The sequence below is a fragment of the Globicephala melas genome, chromosome 3 (genome assembly GCF_963455315.2).
Source record: "Globicephala melas chromosome 3, mGloMel1.2, whole genome shotgun sequence".
NCBI classification, from domain to species: Eukaryota; Metazoa; Chordata; class Mammalia; order Artiodactyla; family Delphinidae; genus Globicephala; species Globicephala melas.
The window spans coordinates 171113333-171136761 of NC_083316.1; the positions used below are offsets into that span (position 1 = coordinate 171113333).

The following is a 23429-nucleotide window of genomic DNA, read 5'->3' on the forward strand; positions in this document are numbered from 1 at the left end:
GCTGTGCCGCGGGGCTCACAGGATCTTAGTTCCCTGACCAGGGATCGAACCTGTGCTCCTTGCGGTGTAAGCGCAGAGTCCTAACTACTGGACCGCCAGGGAAGTCCCTCATCTACGGTTTTAGGAACTCTTATATACGGATGAAATACTTCCAATGAAAATTAAGCAGAAAATACAGGTAAGGGTAAAATACACGCTGGACTTAGAGAATTTAGTATGAGTGCAGAATGTAAAAATCTCAGTATTTATTGAGTATTTCATGTTGAAATGATAATATTTTGGATATACCTGGTTAAATAAAGCATTTTTTAAAATAATTTATTTATTTACTTTTTGGCTGTGTTGGCTCTTCATTGCTGCGTGCGAGCTTTCTCTAGTTGCGGCAAGCCGGGTGGGGGGGGGCGGCTACTGTTTATTGCGGTGCGCGGGCTTCTCATTGCGGTGGCTTCTCTTCGTTGCGGAGCACGAGCTCTGGGCGCACAGGATTCAGGAGTTGTGGTATGTGGGCTCAGTAGCTGTGGCTCATGGGTTCTAGAGCACAGGCTCAGTAGTTGTGGTGCACGGGCTCAGTTGCTCCATGGCATGTGGGATCTTCTTGGACCAGGGCTTGAACCCGTGTCCCCTGCATTGGCAGGCAGATTCTTAACCACTGTGCCACAGGGAAGTCCTTTTTTTTTTTTTTTTTTTTAATTTATTGATTTTTGGCTGCGTTGGGTCTTCGTTGCTGCGCGCGGGCTTTCTCTAGTTGCCGTGAGCGGGGACTACTCTTCGTTGCGGTGCGCAGGCTTCTCATTGACGTGGCTTCTCTTGTTGTGCAGCACGGGATCTAGGCTCGTGGGCTTCAGTAGTTGTGGCACGTGGGCTCAGTAGTTGCGGCTCGCGGGCTCTAGAGCGCAGGCTCAGTAGCTGTGGCACACGGGCTTAGCTGCTCCGCGGCATGTGGGATCTTCCCCAACCAGGTGTTCGAACCTGTGTCCCCTGCATTGGCAGGTGGATTCTTAACCACCGCGCCACCAGGGAAGCCCTAAAGCACCTTTTAAAAACTGATTTTCTGTTTACTGATGGCACCAGTTTCTCTTTCCGTTTTTTCTGTGTGGCCATTGGGACTCTCTCCAGTGTTGGCGGGGGCGGGGGGGGCTTGCATTGGCTTTGTGTCTGTGAGCACAGAATGGAAATGTTGGGGTCCTCCACCGGACCCCAGGCTGAGCCCTGGGACCCGTACTGTGCTGAGGGGTTAGGACAGTGGTTGTCACACTGTGGAGGCTCCCCGCATTGAGAGGCTGGGGCCAGGGAGCCACTCCACCCTCCACAGCGCCCGGAGAACCATTGCACCCCAGTGCCAGCAGTGCTGGGAACCTCAGAGGTTGGGAAACCCTGGGTGGCAGGCTGCTGATGGACGACTTGGGAGCCTCGGGGCGCCCTGCCTGGAGAGGGGGAGTGGTTGGGCTGGGGTCACCGTCGGCGCCCAGTGCGCAGACCCCTCAGGAAAGTTCTCTGCCCAAGGGGCCTGTTTCAAGCGCAGGGTCTGTACCTGTGACATGAGTGGGACCAGGAGGATCCGAGCCTTGCAGCGAGGTCTGGGTGATGGGGGGGGGGTGTAAGTTCAGAGCCCAGTCAAGGTGGGGTTGGGGGTGGTTCTGCAGGGAGGGTGGGAAACTGGGGTGGTAGGGCTGCGCCTGGGTGTCTGGGGCAGGGCTCTGTGGGTGCTGGGTAGGGAATGGGGCCAAGGTCCAACATCCAAGGCTGAGACTGATCCAGGTAAGCTGGGTGCCCAGCAGGGTGAGGGTCAGGGTGGGGGCTGAGATCAAGGTCCTGCTGGGGCCAGGGGTCAGGGTCCTGCCGGGGCTGAGGGTCAGGGATCGGGGCTGAGGGTCAGGGTCCTTCCGGGGCTGAGGATCAGAGTCCTGCCGGGGCCGAAGGTTACGGGTCGGGGCTGAAGGTCAGGGTCGGGCCGGGGTTGAGGGTCAGTGTCGGGCCGGACTGGTGCACCCACCGCGCCGCCGTCCCTGATGACGAGCTCCTCGGCCAGCAGGCCGCGGCGGTTCAGCTCGGCTCGGCCCCGGGAGGCGCCGCATCCTGCAGCCACTAAGGCAGGAGCGCCCGGGTCCCGGCTCCCGCCACCCGCGCGTACCGGCGTCTTCTGCGGCCGCCACGCGCTGCCGGACTACAAGTCCGGCCATGCCCCGGGCGCCAGGGTGGCGGTCCGGGGCGCGTTTCCCACAAGGCCGCGCGCAGCGCAGGGGCTCTCTAGCCCCGACTGGCCAACGAGGTGGCGCGGCCCTCAGGCCCGACTTGGAGGCTGGGGAGGGGGTGTCAGTCTGCGCGTAATTTAGGGCGAATGGCAGCGGCGTTGTGCCTCTTAAAGGTCCCGCCCCCAGTGCCCCTGCTGCGCCGGCATCGCCCGGGACCTGGACGGGGAGGTACGGGACAGAAGCCCCTGAGGCGGTTTGGGGTGGGTTCGGGGAAGCGGCGAGGCCGGGGGTCCTGTCCTCCACCCCGAACCGGAAGGCGCCGGCCCCGAGGAACGCACAGAGGAGCGTGGCCGGGCCTGGAGCCGCCCCTGCACCGCCGCGGCTGGGCCGTGGCGTCGGGGCTGCGGGGGCGTCTCAGCGGCCAGGGTGGGGTCGTGACGAGGGTCGTGTGTTGTGATGGAGTCCGTGCCAGGCGGCCAGAGTCCTGTTGCCCGGCCCAGGGTCACGGTGCTGGGGCCCTGAGTGTGTTCTCTAGCGCTGGGAGGATGGCTGAGGGTGGTTTTGTCTCAGGGGCCCTGATGAGGGTCACTCATTAAGACACAAATAGTTATTGAGCGCCCACCAGTTGCCAAATACTGTTCTCGGTGCCCGGGTGACAGCAGAGAGCAAAGTGGGCCGACCCTGCCCCGAGGGGCTTCCATTCTTATGGATGCGGGGCGGGGGCGGGAGCCAGGAGGCGTAACATTAAGTATGATAAACAGGCGCAGTGTGCCTATAAATGTTGGACAGCTGGCACTTTAGGGCAAAAAGTCCTGCTCTGTAGCTTGTTTCATGCTGATTCCTGGGTGTAAATACTCCCACCGTGGCTGATGGGAGCTGCCAGCATGACATCAACTTGCTAAGTCAGCTCTCATGAGCTCCAGCCCATCACTGTGCTCGGGACAAATGCTACGCTATGTTAGTGGGTGATAAATGCTGTGGGAAAAAGAAAAAGATGGAAGGGGGATTGGCAGTGTGGACATGGGGCAAGTTGTAGGATGAAGTTGGGTGGGCAGATGCGGAGGTTTGAGCAAAGACTTGGGGGAAGTGAAGAGAATTAGGAAGCATCTGTGTGGGAAGGAGTGTACCAGGTAGAAGGTACAGTGAGTGCAAAGGCCCTGCAGCTGGGAGGCCAGAGGGGCGGCCCTGGAGGGATGGATAAAGCCAGAGAGGGGAGAAAGGACCTGGTCGTGGTCGGGTAGGACTTTGTGGGCTCCAGGAAAGCCTGCTGAGACGCTCTCCAGCCCCCCCCCGATTCGAGCCCTTCCTTCCTCTGGACCTCGTGTGCTCATCCTCATAATGGGGACTCGGGCGGGCATGCAGCGGGGTACCCAGCAGAACAGGAGAGCTGCTGCCTCCCTGCTTGGCCTGGTCCCACGTGGAGAGCCGCTGCCGGCTCTTTCCCGGATGGAGGCAGGAGGGAAGCTGGCAGGTTCTCTGAGTCCTGATCCCTGGAAGAACAAGTCTTCCTTGTTAGCACCCCCGCCCCCGGAACAAAGGGGCAGGCGGCCACCGAGGCACGTGAGTCTGAGTCAGGCCCGGATAAGGGACAATTGCGAGGGCCCTGGGAGGTGGGAAGGGACAGATCTCAGGCCAGGAGGGCAGGGGGAAAGCTGGCACTGCATGGGGTGGTGGCCCCGCAAACACCTGGCCTGTGGCCCCCCCATGCCAGGGACAGAACAGCAGGCCATCCAGTAACCCAGCTTCCTGGGGTGCAAACTCACTTTTAGCTCCCAGATGGTTTTAGAGACGGGTGGGAGACCTCGGCTCAGCGCAGCAGTGTCAACAACCCCTCACCCCTTTCTTTTAAGGGTATTTGTGAGCCTGCTTTAGACTGGTGATGTGCTGGACCCCAGGACGGGACACGCACAGCCTCCGCCTCTTCCTCTGCGTGTGTGTGTCAGGAGGGAGCAGGGCAGAATCGGACAGTAAACAACTAAGGAAAGCAACTGGAGCCCTCTTCTCAGTTGAGGTCAACTTCCTTCAGGAGACTCAGGTCGAAGCCATTCTTGACACCTCCCTTTCTCTTAATACTGACCACTGCTTCAAACCCTCCGGGGCTCCCACCTCCCTCGGGGTAAAAGGCAAGGTGCCTCTGAACCCACAGGGCCCATAGATAACCAACAACCCACCCTGTCAGCTGGCTGACCAGGTGTCTCTGTGCATGTCCCACGGAGTCCCAAGCCCACAATCCCAAGACTGAACTCATGGTCTTGTAAACCCTGCCCCCCCCTGCCTCTGCGACCTCCCAGGTACCTGCAGCTCCGTTCTTTGAGGTGAGCAGACCAAATCCTGGAGGCTCGTGGCTCCCTCCCTGCCTCCATCAAATCTGCCTGCAAACCCTGTTGGTTCTAGTTTTAAAGTAGACCCAGGGCTTCCCTGGTGGCGCAGCGGTTAAGAATCCGCCTGCCAATGCAGGGGACACGGGTTCGAGCCCTGGTCTGGGAAGATCCCACAAGCTGTGGAGCAGCTAAGCCCGTGCACCACAACTATTGAAGCCCGCGCGCCTAGAGCCCGTGCTCTGCAACAAGAGAAGCCACCGCAATGAGAAGCCCGACCACCGCAACAAAGAGTAGCTCCCACTCGCTGCAACGAGGACCCAAGGCGGCCACACACACACACACACAAAAGTAGACCCAGAACTCACCTGCTTCTCGCTCCCTCCTGCTCCATCCCAGCTAAGCTGGCCCCACAGTTCCTCGGCCCGCAATTCCCCACTATCCTCCCTGACAACCCCCGTCCCTCCCCCGCATCTCCCCCACCCCACCCTTCCCAGACCCCCGCAGTCCCCTCCGCCCCGGCTCCCGGTGCCGCCCACGGCCTGTTCTCCCCGAAGCCGCCAGAGGGCGCCTGTGAGCAGCGAGTCCGCGTCCCTGCTCTGCCCGCCGCCCTGGGGTGTCCCACGTCTCTCCGGGTGAGAGCCGAGCTCTCCGCGCCCCCGGGTCCTGCACCACCCGACCCACCCCGTTCCCTCCTGCCCTCACCTCCTTCCTCTCCCCCTCGCTCATTCCATTCCAACCGCCACGGGCCTCCCCGCGGTCCCTCCCACACGCCGGGCGCAATGCTGTCCCAGGGCCTTTGTTCCGGCGGTGCCCCTGCCAGGTGCGCCCTCTCCCCAGGTCTCCCCTGCTCTCTCCTCCAGTGACACCTGCTCAGTGAGGCTTCCGCAGCTGCACTCCCCACACCTCCGGCCCCTCCTTGCTATTTGCCGTTAACACCTGCAGACTTACTTGCCTGCCTCTCTCCATAAAAAGGGGAGGAAAGGAGTTTATGGTTTTTGTTCACCCCTGTTTCCCCAGTACCTGAAAGTGCCTGACGCACAGCTGAATCCTGGTTGAAGCAGTAACTGTGATAAGGGCTGAAACTGGTGGAGCGCCGGCTGTATCCAGGCATCGGCTCGGCTCTGCAGTCTTCCCCAGACACTGCCCGCACCTCGGCCTTGTGGCTGGGCCTGAGCCCTGCTCTCACGCCCAGCTAGGCTTCCTACTACTAGTTCTGTGATTTGCCCTCTGCTGCCCCTGTGTCAGTTCGGATTAAAACACGGCTCTTTGCATCTGCTTTGAGCTAACTGGCATCTCAGCTCACCTGGTGGAGTGAAGATTTCTGGGCTGGAGTTGCAGAGACAAGTGAGCCAGTAGTGGGGGGGCCGGTGGGCTGGGGTTGCCGAGTTCAGGCGGGGAGGGGGCTGGGCCTGGAGGTCCCCAGAGCACCCTTCCCAGCTCAGGTTGCTGGTCCAGTCTATCCCTCCCACCCCGCACTCCGTGTTAGCCCCTGGTTCTTTCCTAGGGCACAGAGGGGAAATGGAATCTGAATGTAGGGTCTCATCTCTGGGACTGTAACACAGAGAGGAAACAGTGGGGGCCGAATCCTGACTGGAACCAGTGTCTCTAGCTGTCTTCACTCCAGGGCTGGCTGATGGAGCCTGGGCTGGGGGCCCCAGGCATGGGGAGGGCTGGGGTCCTTCCTCTGCCTGCCCTGGGCCCCAGAGGCTGACCTCAGTGGGGTGTCCCTGGGCTCCTGCAAGTCTGGCCAGTGTGGGTCAATGGGAGGCGCTAACAGGCAGAAGGAGAGGGAGGTGGGGTATTTATCCCCCATCTCCCTCCTCAGCGCCCGCTTCTGTCCATGGCTCTGGAGTTTGTGAGCTTCTGGAAAGAAGCGCGTAGCTTGTCCAGTGTTGGGGCCCACAGGTGACTGAGGATGGAGCTGGCTGTGGGCTGATCTGCAGAACGTGCATCCCAGGGGGAGGGTGGGCAGGTAGAGTCCCAGAGGTTCCCACCCAAGGAGCAGGAAGCCGGCTGATGTGGCCACAGGGGTGTGGACCAGGGCTGAGTAGTAGGAGTCCGGGGCAGGTGGAAGTGGGGGTGAGACCGTGCGGGGCCTTGTGTGACAGGGAGGGCTTGGATTTTATCCTTAGGGTGACGGGAATCCAGAGGATTTCAGCACTTCCAGAAAGCTGAGCGGGAATTAGAACCCGGGAGAAGCCCTTGACCCTAAGCTTTGCTCTAAAACCCGAGTCAAGGGTCCGTGCCTGTCGCTCTCCCTGCCGAGCGTCATCTCCCCTCCTGTGACCACAGAGGGGTCAGCATCAGTACCTCGTACGAGATGCTGGGTTAATTAAACACGATGATGCCGGCGCAGAAAGCGCCTCAGGTGCCTCTCAGCAAAGGGCCTTTTTCTGGCTTCACACGGACCGCGTTACCCCTGCCCGTCCTCCGTTCCCAATGTTGGGATTGGTTCACCTCGTTGGTTTCTTGATCAGTCCAGCTGGAGCCTTATCAAATTTGTTGATCCTTTCAAAGAGCCAGCTTTTTTGGTAGGGGGCTTTGTGAATTCTTTCTACAGTTTTCTAGGTCATTGGTTTTAAGATCTTCTTTTCCAATATGCGTTTTATGACCTTTGACACAGACTATGACTTTTTGATTAAAAAGTTAAAAAATTACAGAATGCATGAAAAATACGTTGTGGAATGAACGGTACGGTATGTGAATTGTAACTCAATACAGCTGGTAACACATGGCAGTGCTAAAGGGGCTGACGACACAACAACAAACCAGGATGCCAGGAAGAGACAGGAATGCGAATTCTCTTCAGACAGGTTTCCCCGAGCCCCGTCTTGGAGCCTGACACAGTGGTAGCCCTCGGTGCCGCCAAGGAAATAAACTCTGCATTAGGATGGAGTAAATCCCTGTTGGCTTCTGGAAGGCAGGGGCCTGTCCCGGAGGACCACTGCCGCCTCCTTGCCGTCCTAGCTCCTGCCCGGGGCCTCGGCACAGCCCTTCCCTATCCTGAAATGCCGTTCCCTCACCTTCTCACCGCAGTGACCTCTCATCCTGCCCCTGCCCTGCTGTATGTTTGCAGGACATTTAGCCTTCGAACACACGGTGTGCTCATTTATCGATTATTTCCTCTCTCCCCTCGCGAAAACATCAACTCCTCGTCTGCCTGTTTCCATCGTGTCCCACCAACCCAAACAGAAACTAGTACACAGTAGGCGCCCAATAAGTCCTTCCCGGATGAAGGAAGGAGGGGAGGAAGCAGCTCCCAGAGTGGCGACCTTGGACCGTGCCTCAGTTTCCTTAGTTGTAGAAATGGGGCCAGGCCGCCCATGACCTCACCTGTCCCTCCTGCCACCAGGCTGTGGGTGTCCTGTTTGCAGCTCCGGCTCCCCAGGGCCTGCTCTGGCCTGGGCTGCCCAGCTCAGCTGGCTCCCGGGGGACTGGCTCTGCTGACACCGGATTCTTTCCTGGACCATCCAGCTACCTGGCCGACACTCGATCCTGGCCCCACTTCCAGGCCAGTGACCGCTGGCCAGCCTGCTCGGGCCAGGGCCCCAGACTCCCTGCCGACAGACAAGGGGCCGTCTGTGCCGTCTGGAGGGTGTGGTTGCCCGGGGCTCTGCGAACCCCGCAGAAGCCGCCAGGATCCGGGAAGGTGTCGGCACCTGTAGCCCAGAGCTGCGTGGCCAAGAAGCTGACACCAGGAGCCCCGGACCCGCCCCTGCCCACCATGGGGACCCTCCCCTGCGACCCTGCTCCACGGCTGACTCCGGTGGCCCTGGGCCGGCGGACCACCGACTGCCAAATCCCGGAGACTGGTCTGAGGAGGACCTGCGGGGTAGCCCCCTTGGAGAACGGTAGGTGGGCGAGGGGGCCGTGGTGGTGGGACCCTTCCCTGCTCCAGTGCCCCCCACTGGGGTGTCTGGAATGTGTGGGAGCCTGGCTGGAGCAGGCAGTCTCTAGGCCCCTGTGCTTCCCCGAACCTCAGTTTTCCTTCCCGCAGTATGGGTGTGAATGTGGCATTCCTGAGGGCCCGTGAGTTGAGTGTCTTAAAGGCCAGGCACCTTTCCCGGTGCTGAGGGTACAGTGGTCAAGAGAGCAGCAGAGGCCCCGTGGGGGGACGGACACGAGGAAAAACAAGCAAAAAGCCTTTGCAGTGTATTCACTGGTGATAATTGTCTCAGAGGGAGCAGCAGAACCTGGGAGCCTGTGCAGCGGTCCGTGGGGGAGCTGAGCCTCCCTAACTCTGACACTGACCCTGGGATCTCCGTTCCGCCTCGGCCCTGCCACAGTTTCTCCATCTGTAGCAAAGCCGCTGGAGTCAGATTCCGTGGCCTATGTAGCACGGACATTCTTGCAGAGGCCACCAAACGTTGCAACTGTGACAGTGTATCTCTGTGTCCAGGGGTCAGTTTCCCCACCTGTGACTGCGTATCTCTGCGTCTGGGGCTCAGTTTCCCACCTGTGACTGTGTATCTGTGTGTCTGGGCCTCAGCGGTCCCAGGGTGCCCCAGCCCTGCAGCCCCGCCCTCCTGTAACTCCTGTGACTCACAAAGCCCCTGCCACTCCCCCCACCACCCCGGCAACTGCTACTCCCACACCCCTGCTGTGGAGACTGGCTGGGAGGCCAGGTGGGAGCTCAGGGGCTGGTCCCCTGTCTCCTCCCATCTCTTAGGGTGCATGGCCCCAGGCCGTGATCCTCAGGCTTTGGTCGCAGGCTCCGGGCCAGGCTTGTACGCCCTGCCGTCCACCGTCGGCTACATCAACCACGACTGCACCAGGGTGGCTGGTCCTGCCTACTCGCTCTTCCGGAGGCCCAGCGAGGGTAAGGCCGGTGTGGGAGAGGTGGGCCTCCAATCTCCCACCCAGAGTATTTCCTCACCCCCTTAGATCCAAGCTCTCATTCAGTCAGGCAGGAAGCCGGGACAGTGTGCAACGTAACCCCCGCTGTGTGTCCTCAGGAAACCTGCTGTGCTTCTCTGGTCCCTTGTTTCCTTATGGAAGGGGAGTAGTGTGTGGTTTTGCAGGGCATTTGCAAATTCCTTGCTGCTTGACTTGGGCAAGCTGTGTCTGTTTCCCCCTCTGTAAACAATGACGGTACAGTCCTTACCGAGTTGCGGTCAGGATTAAATACACCTTGGATGTCTGGAGACGTTCATTAAGTGAGGATTGGATGCCTTCAAAGTGGCTACAGCAGTGCCTGGTCTCCAGTCAGAGCTCCACAAAGAAGGGTTGTGGGTGTGAGTGCCGCCTCAGGTCCTCAGTCAGCGGGATGGGGGCTCCTGGGCCGTGATGTCCCACGGGGCGCGGGGAGGGTGGAAGGAGAATCCTTCGTGTTTGGACAGGAAAGGTTGGCGAGACAGCAGGCTGTGCGGCTGGCCTGGTCCGTGGGCCACCCCGCCTCTGTGATGTCCACTTTCCTCCTGGCCAGAAGGAGTGCGACAGGGTGTCAGTGAGCATTGGATGCAGTGATGGGGCGGACACAGGGCCCCAGCTATAGCCAGCGGCCCATTGTGTGGATGGCGTCACTGCCATGTACCCACAAGCCTGTGCCTTCATGGCGTTGCCCACCCGCTCCTTCACCCACTTGCTAGAGCGCTCGGGGTCCCGAGTGGGCTGGGCTGGGGGCTGGAAGGGTCCTTGCTCTGTGGGGACTTTGCTTCCTGTGGACAGAGGCTTGTTGGGAGGTGCGGCGCCAGCAGCCTCTTCTCAGCCTTCAGAATCAGCAACAATCCCAAACCAAAGTGAGAGAAAACTCAGGAAGCTGCGAGTGGCCCCAGAAGGCAAAGGAGGGAATCAGCGTCACATCTGTCACTAGGAAGGATCAAGAACCGAGCCTATGGCCCAGAGCAACCTGGGTTGCCAGGTTCTAATCCCAGTTACAGGACCCATCCTGGGACAGAGAGACAGATAGGCTGGGGGGTCGGGGGTAGTGGTGGTTACTGTAGACTTTGCTGAGTGCCCAGGGAAGACTTCTGGGAGGTGGAGGCATGGGATCTGGGCTTTGTAGGATGAGTAGGAGTTTGGTGGAGTCCCCTGGAGAAGAAGGGGACTCCAGGCAGAGCTTGCAGCATAGGCATCGAGGTGGGAAATGCCATGAGTTGGACTGTGCTCATTTGTCATGAACATGCTTCACGTGTGTGTACCGTGTCATGTGTGCACACATACGCATAGTACTTAAACCAGTTGATCCTTGTCAGACCTACTGCTCTTAGATGCATGTGCATTTATCCTGGAGTGGGCTTGTAGACAGTAACAATGGCAATCATAGTAACTGGTCCCAATTTTTTTTTTTTTTTTTGAACGCGTTGGGTGTTCATTGCTGTGCGCGGGCTTTCTCTAGTTGCAGCGAGCGGGGGCTACTCTTCATTGCGGTGCGTGGGCTTCTCATTGCAGTGGCTTCTCTTGTTGCAGAGCACGGGCTCTAGGCGCGCAGGCTTCAGTAGTTGTGGCACGAGGGCTCAGTAGTTGTGGCTCGCGGGCTCTAGAGCACAGGCTGAGTAGTTGTGGCACACGGACTTAGTTGCTCCGCGGCATGTGGGATCTTCCCGGATGAGGGATCGAACCCATGTCCCCTGCATTGGCAGGTGGATTCTTAACCACTGCACCACCAGGGAAGTCCCATTTTTTTTTTTTAAGTCGGTGCATGTTTTCCACTTTCTTTTTTTTAAAAAAAATCTATTTATTTATTTATTTATTACTTATTTGGCTGTGCCGGGTCTTAGTTGCAGCACTTGGGATCTCTGTTGTGGCATGCAGGATCCTTTAGTTGTGGCGTGCGGGATCTACTTCCCTGAGCAGGGATGGAACCCGGGCCCCCTGCATTGGGAGTGTGGAGTCTTAGCCACCGGACCACCACAGAAGTCCCGTGCCAATTATTAAGCACCCGGCGCCGGACCACCCCCTTCCGTGGACCATCTCAGTGTCCATCTTCACATCCTGCTAGTGTGAAGAGGAGGCTGACCTGGGCGAAGAGCTTCCCCAGGACCTGGCTCTCAGAGCCCGACACAAGCCCCTCCCTCAGGTTGGCCACCCGCAGGCTAAGCCCAGGCCCTGGAAGGGCTCTCCTTGGACCCTTACTCGGGCCTGGTTCTCTCACTCTACACAGAATTCTAATGGTCCAGGAGCTGGTCCCCTAGCCCCTGGCAGAGGACAGGTCAGGGGTGGGGCACAGCAAACGGGACAGCTTTGATTACAGGCGCACAGACGGTCAGCAAGACCCAGGCCCCCCAGGTCAGGGCAACCATACCTCAGTGGACTGAGTCCCTGCCCTCCAAGATGGGGCCAGGGGCCTCGGGGGGTGGGAGCGCCTCAGGGTTAAGCAGGGCACCGAGTAGGCGGTGGGGTCATTGGAGGCGCCCTTAGGACCCTGGGCTCCTCTCCCCAGCATCTCCACAGGAGACCAGCCCCGGGCCGGTCTACTTCCTGGACCCGAAAGTCACCCGTTTTGGCCGCAGCTGCACCCCTGCCTACTCCATGCAGGGCCGGGGCAAGTCTCGGGGTGAGTATCTGACCTGTGCTGCCCTACCAGGACCCTGCCCCTTCAGGCCCTCAGTGAATCTCGTGCCTCCGTACTCTTCTCCCCTCCCACCCCCGAGTTCTCAGACCTTCAGTGTCTTTGGAATGACAAAAATCCAGTGGACTCAGAAGAGGGGCCAGGGGCTCTGAGAGAACCTGAATGGGTGAAGTGGCCCAGGGTGATGTGATCTTGGGCACATATGGCCAAGGGTGCCACAAGGGCAGCTGGAGCTCACCCTCGGCATCAGGAGACAATAGGGTACAGTGGGGACTGTGGCAAATGCAACCATCCCCTTCGCGGGCTCCAGACAGCTCCCTCTCACCTAGAGCGCATCTCCCGTCCACCCACCCTTTCATCTTTGACCTACCACACAGCTACTTGTCCACCACTGATCCATCGATCCATCCATTCATACATTCGCCCATCTATCTACTCACCAACCTACCCACCCATCCACCTATTCATCATCTAATCCACCCACCCACCCACCCACCCATGATCCACCCATCCACGCACCCACCCATCCACCCATCCACGACCCACTCGTCCGTCCACCCACCCATCCACCCATCCACGATCCACTCATCCAACCACCCATCCACCCACCCATCCACATCCACTAATTCATCCACCCACCCGCCCACCCATCCACCCATGATCCACTCGTCCATCCACCCATCCATCCACAAGCTATCGATCCAGCTACAACTCCCTGAATCCATCATCTACTCATTCACCCCTCATCCACCCACTCACTACCCACCCTTCTACTCACCCATCCACTCCAACATGTACTAAGCCCATTGCTGAGAGTTGAAGTAGATTTGACACGTCCTTGCTTTTTGTGAGACCCCAGCCTGGTGTGGTTAGATCCAGGTGGGGACCATCTCACCTCAGTGTGGCCATGTCTGGAGAGGCGGAGAGACCCACCCCAGGGGGATCTCAGGAAGGGCTGTGAGGGCTCTGCTTAGGAGGGTGCGGGGAAGGCAGCAGGGAGGAGGGGCCTTTCGCACTGTCTTGGAGGAGGGAAAGCAACTCCTGGGCGGTGGGAACGGGGAATGGGAGGCATTCCTGGCAGAGGGTTGAGCTTGGGCAAAGGCCAGAGGCTTGAAAGAGAACAGAGGGAGGTTGGGCTCTGTGAGCTCCATGACGCATGTGGCGACGGGGAGCCACGCCAGGTCCTTGAGGAGCTGAGGACCCTGTCCATTGCCAACCTTCCTGCCCCATTCTTACAGATCTGGAGGTGACGCCCGGCCCTGGGGCCTACAGCCCAGAGAAGGTGGCCCCCACGCGCCAGCGGACACCCCCAGCTTTCACCCTGGGCTCCCGCATCCGCCCGCGGCCCCTGGACACCTCAGTCCCTGCCCCCAACACCTACACCCTGCCTTCCCTCTGGGGCTCCCAGATCTTCACCAAGCCCAGCAGCCCAAGCTACACGGCAGCAGGCCGCACGCCCCCCGTCCGACCCCCGCAGGACCCCACTGAGATACCGGGTCCAGGCCAGTATGATAGCCCGGACCCCAACGCCTACCGTCAGCGCCGGCCGGCCTTCACCATGCTGGGGCGGCCCCGAGCCCCGCGCCCCCCGGATGAGACGCCTGGCCCCGGCACCCACAGCCCCGAGCAGGTCACCATGACCAAGGCCAGGGCCCCGGCATTCACCATGGGCATCCGCCACTCCAAACGGGCCACCACCATGGCCGTGGACACCGCACCCTGATGCCCTTGGGGGACAGGACGCCTGGCCTGGGCTGAGCCTCAGTTTCCCATGCTGTGAAGTGGGGTGTGGGCAGGTGGTGGGCATGCCTAGAAGCCAGGGTGGGGGGAAGGTGCCTCCTTTCTTCCTGTTCTCTGAACCGTCTGAGGTCCTTCTAGGCCACCTGCTTTCTCCAGTCCCGGGGGGGCTGTGACCCCGTGGTCCCGACAGGGAGAGCCTCCTTCCAGCGTCCCAGTTTCTTCTCTCCGGGTCACACCAGGCCAGGTCAGGCCAGGCCAGGTGGAAAAAGGGACACTCTGGTCCTCTCGAGCTGTTGGCTGGAGGCACGGCTTCCTGTGTCCTAGAACTCAGTGTCTGCCCGCTAGGGCCTGGGTCCCCAGCACAGCTTGGGTTTCTGCCAAACTTGGGCTCATTCCTGCTACTCATGGAAGCACTGAATTCAGCCCCGAATCAGGCTGGAAACAGCCCTGCTGCCCCTTCACACCCTCTAGCTGCTTGCCAATAAATCCCCGTGGCACCAGGAGCTGTCCGCATCACACACACGTTGTCTGTTCATGTCACGGGAAGGAAACCCAAACACTGCTCTCGAGATCCAGACCCCCAACTCTGCAGCCCCTGGGGATCTGGATGGGACCAGAGACAGGATCCAGGGGTACAGGAAGCGAGAGGTGGGGCCACGGCTTTGAGTGGGGGGAGCTAGCCAGGTAGGCTTCTTGGAAGAAGGGACACTGACGCTGGGCTTTGAAGGATGCATAGGAATTTGATGGAGTCTAACATTTGCCATCAGTAGGTTCCTACCGTGTTCCGGATATCGATAAGATCATCTCACAGTGACTCAGGAGGCAGGTCATGTTTACCAAGGGGAAACAGGGCTTCAGGGAGTTTGGACACTTGTCTGAGGGCACTGAGAGTGTGTGTCCTTCTGATGCCAGGATGTAAATCCTGCCCTTTGGGCTCTGTTCCTGCCGCTCTTTCCCAGGGACGGGAAGGAAACACGTGGATGGAGTCCTATAACCGAACCCTCCATGGGATGACACGTTATAAACCCCAGCCCAGAAAGACCCTAACCCAGGAGCTTGGGAGGGACACAGACTGCATGCACCTCGACTCCCTGGAGGAGAAGACACGGAGCGGGGGGTGGGGTGGGGTGGGGTGGGGGTGGGCGCAGTAGGCAGGACCTAGAGGGCTCCTGGAGTGGGGGTCAGCTCTCTCCCCCCAGCCTGGGGTGCCAAACTTGAACACACACCCTTCACCCAACTAGGTGGACACATACCAGGACCCCCTACACACACACCTGGGCGGGAACCCAGACTCCCTCCTCTCTCTCCCTCTCCCCACCCCCCACACCTGGACACACACACGGTCACATCCGCACACAATATACATACAACCCAACCCTCACACAGCCCACAAGTTTGTGGTCCACAACAGACACAGAGCGCACAGAGTCCAGGTGGGGGCTCCAGACCCCGTCAAACGTCACCCCCCGACACCGACCCAAGGCCACACTGTCCCCGCCCGCTCCTCGCGGACCGCAGGCGCACAATGGCTCCCTAGGCGAGAGGCTGGGGCCTCGGGCATCGCAGCCCCCGGTCCAGCCCGCCGGCCAATGACGGCCGCGCGCGCCCCTCCCGCCAGCCCCCATCGCCGCCTCCTCCCCAGCCCGCGGGAGGCGGCCGCGCGGTGATCTCACCGCTCTGATTTATCGATCCGACCCCTAGCGGCCTCGCCCCTCCTTCCCTTCCATTGCCACCTGCCCCGGCCCCGGCCTCTCCCTTTGTTTCCCGGCAGCCGGCCCTGCCTGGGGCGGGGTTGGAGGGGGAGGGGAGGGGATCGGCCAGCCCCGGGCTGGGAGGCTGGGTCCTGGGGTGACCGAGACCGTCCGCTCCCCGGTGCAGAGGCGGCAACCCTTGAGGCCTTGGCGGACGGACAAGCCGGCAGGCCTGGGAGGCTCAGGCCCTGGAGTTCAGTTGAGTTGATGCCGGACGGGGCCCCCCAGAAATGGAGGAGGAGCCCGTGACCCTCCGGCCCGCGCCCCTGGCTTACAGCCGGGGAAAGTGAGGCCCAGGGCAAGGCAGCGTAGGGCCCGAGTCTGCGCTGCGTGTCTTCGGGCGCGCACCCCTTCCCCTCTCGGAGCCTCAGTTCCCCTGTCAGGATATAAAGCAGGGCCTGATTTTCAAGTACTTCCGGCAGGAACAGAGGAGCTAAGCTTAGGGGCTGGGGCGCTCTCCTTCCTTGACCGCGCCTCCGCCCCTCTCCAGACCTCAGTTTCCCGACGGCGAGAAGGGAAGACAGGAAGTGATTTATAAGTCTCTCCCGCCTCTGTGCTTCTAGGAACTCGGGCGACGGGTGGGGGGCGAAGTGAGGGGTCGCTGCCCCGGACCTGGGTTCGAAACTTCGCTCCCTCCCTGGCTGCCGGACCCGAGTCAGCGCTCGTGCCCTCGGCGGGCCTCAGTTTCCCCAGCCTCCCCGCCGGGCACCGGGGCGCCAAGGGCCGGGGGTCCCAGGGGCGCAGCCCCCCGCGGCTGCGCGCTGGGCCGGACGGATGACATCACCGGGCCGGGGGCGGGGAGCGAGCGGGAGGGAGCGGGAGGGCCTCCTCCGCGCCAGGCTCAGCGCCCGGTCGGGCTCGGTCGGGCGGCCGCGGCCATGACGCAGGGTCCGGGCGGGCGCGCGGCCCCCCCGCCCCCCGCACCCCCGGAGCCTGAGGCGCCCACCACCTTCTGCGCGCTGCTGCCGCGCATGCCGCAGTGGAAGTTCGCGGCCCCAGCCGGCTTCCTGGGCCGCGGCCCGGCGGCGGCGCGGGCTGCGGGGGGCGCGGGGGCGGCGGGGGGAGCCGAGCCCGAGCCCGAGCCGGCCGGCTCGGCCGGCGTCCCGGCGCTGGCGGCGGCGGTCCTGGGCGCCTGCGAGCCGCGCTGCACCGCGCCCTGCCCCCTGCCTGCGCTCAGCCGCTGCCGGGCTGCCGGGGCGCGGGGGTCGCGGGGCGCGCGGGGGGCAGCAGGGCCCCCGGACTCCGCCGCCGACGAGTGGATCCGCAAAGGCAGCTTCATCCACAAGCCGGCGCACGGCTGGCTACACCCGGACGCCAGGGTCCTGGGGCCCGGGGTCTCCTACATCGTTCGGGTGAGTGGGCCGGCGCGACCCTGAGATCCCATCCTCCCCGGAGCCCCAGCCTGGGCACAGGGGCTCCCATCCCCCACTTCTTTCTCTGGGACACTCTGGACCCCGAGAGCCAGGTCTCTTTCCGTCCCTCCTTCTCTCCCCATCACCCTAGACCCCCATCGCCAGCCCGCGCTCAGCGGGCCGCCCCCACTCGGGAGGCGCTGGGGTCCAGGTTCCCACGGCGTCACGTGGGGAGGGGCGGGGAGAGGGCGGCTGGTGGGAGGGGGGCACGCATGCGCGGGTTAAGCGGAGCCCCCGTTCCGTTGGCCACCGTCTGCGGGGGGGGGGGGGGGAGGATGCGGGTGGGGGCGTCCTGATACCCAGACCCCCACTGAAACCTCCTTCCCAGACTACAGAACCGGAGACCTTGGCCTGAGGTGGGGCGCAGAAAGGCCGGGCCCCGCTAGGCCCCAGGATTCGAGATGTGAGACTCCGGGAACTTGGAAGGTGCTGTAAGGGAACAGGTCTTCATTTGTCCTGGTTTTATTATGAACCTTTTGGACGTACGGAGACGTGGGCCGTTGGCCGGCCCGTACTAGCACCCACGCCTGTGAACGTTGCACGCTCCCCGCTCAGCCTGTCTGCCCCTGTGTGTAGTTTTTGATGAACCGTCAGGAGGCAAGCGGCCCGGGGGAAGACGCTCCGTAAAATGCTTCCGTGCGGCCCCCTGGCCCACCGGGGCCCTGCCCGTCCACAGTTCATTGTCACATCCAGGGTCCGGCAGTATTCACAGGGCCTCAGTCTGGTTTTTGGGGCCAGGATCCTGGAGGTCTGTGTCTTTGTAGTTGGTTGTTTTGTCTTTGGTTCTTTTACAACCTCTCCCCCCCTCGCCCCCCACCCCCGTACTGCGTTGAATAGTATCCCCCCAGATTCATGACCTTAGGAACCCGTGAATATGGTTTTTATTTGGAAATCGAGTCTTTGTCGACATAATCAAGTTAAGATGAGATCACACTGGATTAGGGCGGCGTACTGGATAAGAAGAGGGAGATTTGGACACAAACGCACCGGGAGGGCCCACGTGACAATAGGGGAGAAATGGAGCGATGCATCCACAAGCCAAGGGACACTGAGGGTGGCCGCTCACCACCACCAGACGCTGGAAGAGGCGGGAAGGGCCCTCCCCTGAGCCCATCACCGCCAGGGAGCAGGGCCCTGTCACACCTTGATTCCCAACTTCCAGCTTCCAGAACAGTAGGGTCAGGGTTAGATTTCTTTGTTTTAAGCCCCCAGTTTGTGGTGCTTTGTTGTGGCGGCCCCCAGTGGCCTTGACTCTTGTCCATGTGTGGTCCAGGCAGGGTCCACTGCATCCTGGAAGCCTGTTAGACGTGCCGGGCCTCAGGCTGCCCCAAACGCTGGGTCTGCCTGTTCTCTCCTGGCGTCTTCTAACTTGGCTGTGGCCCCTTCTTTCGCTGAATCTCAGCTTCACTGGATTCAAGACTGATTTTGTAGTGAGATGTTTTGTGGGTGATGCCTTGGGCTTCAAACCACATCCCCTCAGGGGCGAGCTGTGTCTGCCCACCGGCCACGGCCACGGGGATTAGGAGTGTTCAGAATTCAGATACTCGTGTTGTTGAAGTGCAGGCTGTTGGATTATTCCAATGATCTTGACGGTTTTTTTTTTTTTTTTTGCGGTACGCGGGCCTCTCACTGTTGTGGCCTCTCCCATTGCGGAGCACAGGCTCCGGATGCACAGGCTCAGCGGCCATGGCTCACGGGCCCAGCCGCTCCGCGGCATGTGGGATCTTCCCGGACCCGGGCACGAACCCATGTCCCCTGCATCAGCAGGCGGACTCTCAACCACTACGCCACCTGGGAAGCCCGATCTCGACGTTTTCATCGATGCAGCAAATATTTAATGCATGCCTCGCCCTGCCAGGTGCTGATGGTATCGTAGGAAATGGGAAAGATCTGATCCCTGCTCTTACGGGGCTCAGATTTCTAGAGGGAGAGGCTGACAGTAAATAAATAAGAGACAAACAGGGAAATGGCAGACACTGGTAGATGCTGTGCAGAAATTACAATCGAGTGATGTCAGAGCAAGAGACTGGTGGCTGCCTTTAGCCGGGCTGGTGGGCGAGGCGCCTCTCAGGAGATGCCATTTAAGCTGAGACCTGAAGCCACTGCGGCCCCAGACGTGAAACGATTGGGGAGAGAGAGTCCGAGGCAGGGGCTCAGCGGGCACATTCGGGGAGTCGCCGGAGACCCACGTGGTGGGGCTGATGGAGGGAGACAAGAGCAGGAATAAGATTTGGGGGCTGTGGGGAGAAGCTGGGCTTTGGATGGCTCTAGGCAGGGTCGCAGGGCAGCGTTGGAGCTGAAAGGATCTTTCCTGTGGAAATGGGCTGGAGGTGGGGCTGGAAGGGCAGCAGAGAGACCTCGGAGGTGGCTGGGGAGCAGTCGGCTTAGCGGATGCAATGGACCAGGGCAGCGTGGGGCTGGGGAGAGAGGGCCCACAGCATCCGTGTTGGAGACAAGCCAGCGGGAGTCGCTGGCTGATGGGTGTGGTGTCCTGACGCAGGCTCCCTGGAGAGGCGCGGCCCCGCGGGGCCTGAACCAGCCTCCGTGGCCTGCTCCTCCCCTGGGAGCCGCTTGTCTCCCTGCACCTGCATCCACCAGGTGTCCTGGGAGCCACGGAGTCCCCTCCCGGTTCACAGAGAAGTGTGAAGTGAAGGCAGGAGCAGCCGTATCCCAGCTTACGCAAGGACAGGCAGGTCCGACCCTGGGTCCTCAAGAGGGGATGTGTGTCCCCACTTATGTAAGGTGGGGAAACGGAGGCACAGGGAGGCAGGGCAGTTACATGGTGAGAATCCAGGACCAGACCCAGAGCTGAGGCTCCTCTCGGAGCCTGAACTCGTTGCCATGTGGCAACTACCAGGGTGGTTGGCAGACTAACGGCCCCAAAGACGTCCCCGTCCTGGTCCCGGGCCCCGAGGATGTGTCACCTCACAAGGCAGAGAGGACTTTGCAGGAGGGATTAAGTTAAGAACCCCGAGATGGGGAGGACCCTCGATTCCCCGGGGGGCCCAGCGTCATCCCAGGGTCCTTATAAGAGGGAGGCGGGAGGGTCAGAGGCAGAGAGAGACGGGAGATGCTGTGCTGCTGGCTGTGAGGATGCAGGAGGGGCCACGAGCCAGGGGTGCGGTCCCTCTAGAAGCTGGAGAAGGCGGGAACCGGTGCTGCCCTGGAGCCTCCGGAAGGACCAGCTCTGCCCACGCCTGGATTTAGCCCCGTGAGGCCCCAGTCGGACTTCTGACTTCTAGAACTGTAAGGGAATACATTTATGTTAAATTTGTGGTAATTCGTTACAGCAGCAAGAGGAAACTAATACAGCAGCTGACTCACCTACCTGATGTCACAGAACCCTCACAAAACCCTGGAATGGTCCCTGTTTTGAGACAAGAAAAGGGAGACTCAGCGAGCAGTGATGCATGCAATCAGGGCACCTGGGTTTCTAGACGCCAGTGTGGCGCCTCCAACCCTGAGATTTCCTACCCAGTTTCTAGGGGAGGAAACGGAGGCACAGCCGCGTCAAGGAGTCCGGCGAGGGTGGTAGCAGCTGTGGTGCCCTTAGCGGCATCGCGGCAGTCCTCACCCAGAGCAGTTTAGACCCACGACGACATCGATCATCTCACGGGAGAAGCAGCCCCGGGCGGGTGGCGGCTGTGGGGTTGGTTAATTTCACAGCTTGGGGACCCTGTCATGGATTCACGTTCTTTTCATCTGTGTTGGGGGTGAATAGTGTCCCCAACCTGATTTGGAAATAGGGTCTTTGCAGATGTCATTGGGTAAGAAGAGGTCCTCCTGCATTAGGGTGGCCCTGGACCGAGTGACTGGCGGCCTTGAGAGAAAGCCATGTGAGGACACGCGTGCAGACGCTGGCCACGCAGCTCGAGGCCAGGGAGGCAGGAGGGCAGCTACAGTGGAGGCCGGAAGGGGCGGGAGGGAGCCTCCCCTGTAGCCTCCGGGAGGACCCGGCCCTGCGACACCTGGGTGAGGGGTGTCTGGCCTCCAGGACTGGGAGACAAGAAACGTCTGCTGTTTTGAGCCGTCCACCTTGTGGGGCTTTGGCACAGACATCCCCAAAACGTATGCAGCACCCTTGCCGTGCTTTTCCTTTCTCACATCAGTTCCTCTGTCCCCTCAGCCTCCAGAAAAGAGCCCTCTTCCTGCCAGGTCCTTCTGTGAATAAGGATGCCCTTTCCAGAAAGCCCCAGACAGTGTCCTGTGACGTTCCCTAAACTGCCCGTGGGACTAGCCTAGACCAGTGCCGCCCAGAGGCGGACGTGGAATGTTCCAGGTCCGTGCTGTCCCATTGGTAGCCACGTGTGGCCACGAGCACTCGAATGGGGCTGGGGCAGCTGAAGAACTCAACTTTCAGTTTGCTTCATTTTAAGCTAAGTTCAAGTGGTCGCCTGGCACTCCGCGCCCCTCTTGGACGGCTCTGGTCTAGATGGATACTTGCCCCGTCTGTGGATCCATCCCGTTTCCTTCCATCGGGGCTGTTTCCACGCCGGGCACTTCTCCTTTTGTTACCGAGTCCAAGCTTGTACTGGTCTATGCAGGACAGGCCAGTAAATCGAGAGCCGAGTCGTTGGGGCAAGGAATAGCGACTTGATCTGGAGAAGGCAGTGGACGTGCGTCCCAAAGAGCCATCTTCCCTGAGAGAGCGTGCACGCTTCTTCCGTACTGAAAGGGGCGGGACTAAAGCCAAGCACTTCCTGGTTCCCGTCAGCCTCCGGAGGGCAGGTGTTAATTTCTTCCTCCTGCAGGAGGCAGGATTCCCGGAGATGGGCCACTGTGTTTAATTTAAGCTTTTAGACAACATCCCCATAGCGATTAGTTTGTAATAGAATACAAGGTTTCTTCCCTATTACACTTTTACGAAAATTCTACTAACAAGCCGTTTCTGCTTTTCGAGGTGCCCTCACCGTGCGCTCTCTCGAGTTTCTCACGAGGAAGGCTTTGAATGGGGCACACAGAGACTGAGAGCCGCCCCAGGGGCCCAGGCCTGGCTGTCTCCACCGCCCAGTCTTTCCTGAAGGCTGGTCTCGTAGGTGGTGGTGTGTGGGGAACCTTGGGAGGTTAGCTGTTCTCAGGTGTTTTTAGCTGCAAATGCAGCTGATTCCTTGAAGGCAAGGGGTAGGGTGGCTCCAGGGTGGATTACTTCAATGACCTGAGCATATCCCTGAAGCCCCAGGTCTTTCCATCTTTTCCACTGCCGTCTTCAGCATGCTGGCTTAGCCGTCCTCATGGTCACAAAAGAGCGGCCACAGCACCAGGTATCGCATGCAGATCCAGCCATGTCCACTGGAAGAAAAGGCCATCCCTTTCGTTCTTCTCGCCACACCTCGCTGGCCGGAGGTGTCAAGCTCCATTCGTGGCAGGGGAGGTGGGCCACCAAATTGGCTTGAACCAATGGTGAGCAGAGTGTGGTGCCCGGACCTCGGGGAACTTGTTATAAATGCTCATTCTTGGGCTCCACCTCAGATCTGCTGCGTCAGAAACTCTGGGGTGGGCCTGGTGAACGATGTTTTACCAGCCTGCCGGCTGATTCCAACACCCACTCGTGTTTGAGAACCACCAGCCTAAGCCAGCTGCTTGCAATACTGTTGAATTAACCACTGCTCATTTATAACTAGTGTTTGGTAACCTCCACCCTGAAATGAACATCACATATATAACACCTACCTGCACATTTATCCCCCCCCCCAAAATCAATACGAGGTAACAAAACAGCAATAAAAAGGAGAAACACAGAGGCAGCAATTCACAGTAACATAGAATATGTTTCAGTGTGTAAACGCGTAAGCTTCTCTAGGCGCACAGCGACAGAGACAGGAGCCACCGTTCACACGACAGCTACAAACAGCTCCAGGGTTACTCTGGCAGCTCCAGTACCACCATTAGAGTTGCTGCAGGCCGTGTGATTCTCAAAACAGCGGACAACTCTTGGTAAAGCCTGAACGACACACAATGAAGCCTTCTGTTAACATACAAGATAGTTTCAAGTTTCATTACATTCGATGCTTATTAAAACCATACCAGAAAGTTAAGCATAGAATTACTATGTGATCCAGAAATTCTACTCCTTGGTATACACCCGAAAGAGCCGGAAGATGATAAGTATACGACTGGCTATATGGGTGAGGTTGAGTGAGTGTGTGTGTGTGTGCATCTAGGGAGGAGATAAGTATTTTTCTCTTATGGGAATTGAGCAGGAACTCAGATATTTGCACACCCATGTTCATAGCAACACTATTGACAACAGCCAAAAGGCAGAAACACCCAGCTGTCCGTTGATGGATGAATGAATAAAACGTGATCCAGCCACACAGTGGAACATCACTCAGCCTTAAAAAGGAAGGCGGTTCTGACACCTGCTACACCAGGGATGAAACTTGAGGACATGACGCTCAGTGAGAGAAGCCAGCCACAGCACAGATACTGGGTGATTCCAGGCACAGGGGGTCCCAGCGGGAGTCACATCCACAGAGACAGGAAGTAGACGGTGGGGGCCAGGG

General features: G+C 59.9%; 2 protein-coding genes across 10 annotated transcripts in view; both read left to right on the top strand.

Annotated features, from left to right (window-relative positions):
* Positions 1–2253: 2253 nt before the first annotated feature.
* Positions 2254–14259, top strand: CIMAP1D (CIMAP1 family member D). 6 transcript variants are annotated; one of them, XM_060297485.1, is made up of 6 exons: positions 2254–2420; positions 4043–4227; positions 7323–8364; positions 9183–9332; positions 11895–12008; positions 13262–14259. In XM_060297485.1, exons 3-6 carry the CDS (start codon positions 8238–8240, stop codon positions 13744–13746), a joined length of 876 nt encoding a protein of 291 aa, XP_060153468.1. In that variant the 5' UTR covers positions 2254–2420; positions 4043–4227; positions 7323–8237; the 3' UTR covers positions 13747–14259. The 6 variants fall into 6 exon arrangements, 3 of the variants coding, with proteins under 3 accessions (XP_060153468.1, XP_030701545.1, XP_060153466.1); XM_030845685.2 differs by having other exon boundaries at positions 9225–9332; XR_009563594.1 differs by lacking the exons at positions 7323–8364; positions 9183–9332; positions 11895–12008; positions 13262–14259 and adding exons at positions 4650–5857; positions 6646–7298.
* Positions 14260–15689: 1430 nt separating this feature from the next.
* SHC2 (SHC adaptor protein 2) overlaps positions 15690–23429 on the top strand; it is a 30612-nt gene continuing 22872 nt past the window's right edge. For 2 of the 4 annotated variants that reach the window (XR_009563592.1, XM_030845633.2), the window contains exon 1: positions 16393–16866. Coding sequence is in view for 1 of the 4 variants with exons in the window: in XM_030845633.2 (XP_030701493.1) it covers positions 16393–16866 (474 nt within the window). In the remaining 3 variants the exon portion in view is untranslated. Of the gene's footprint in view, positions 15713–16392; positions 16867–17298; positions 17353–23429 lie in introns of those variants that run through there. The other 2 variants (XM_060297482.1, XM_060297480.2) reach the window with 2 other exon arrangements.

Excerpts from the sequence above, each read along its gene's own strand:
- CIMAP1D (XM_060297485.1), top strand. The coding sequence starts at position 8,238 with ATGGGGACCCTCCCCTGCGACCCTGCTCCACGGCTGACTCCGGTGGCC. Across the intron at positions 8,365-9,182 it reads GGTAGCCCCCTTGGAGAACG|GGTGCATGGCCCCAGGCCGT; the intron begins GTAGGTGGGCGA and ends CCCATCTCTTAG. Across the intron at positions 12,009-13,261 it reads GGGCCGGGGCAAGTCTCGGG|ATCTGGAGGTGACGCCCGGC; the intron begins GTGAGTATCTGA and ends CCATTCTTACAG.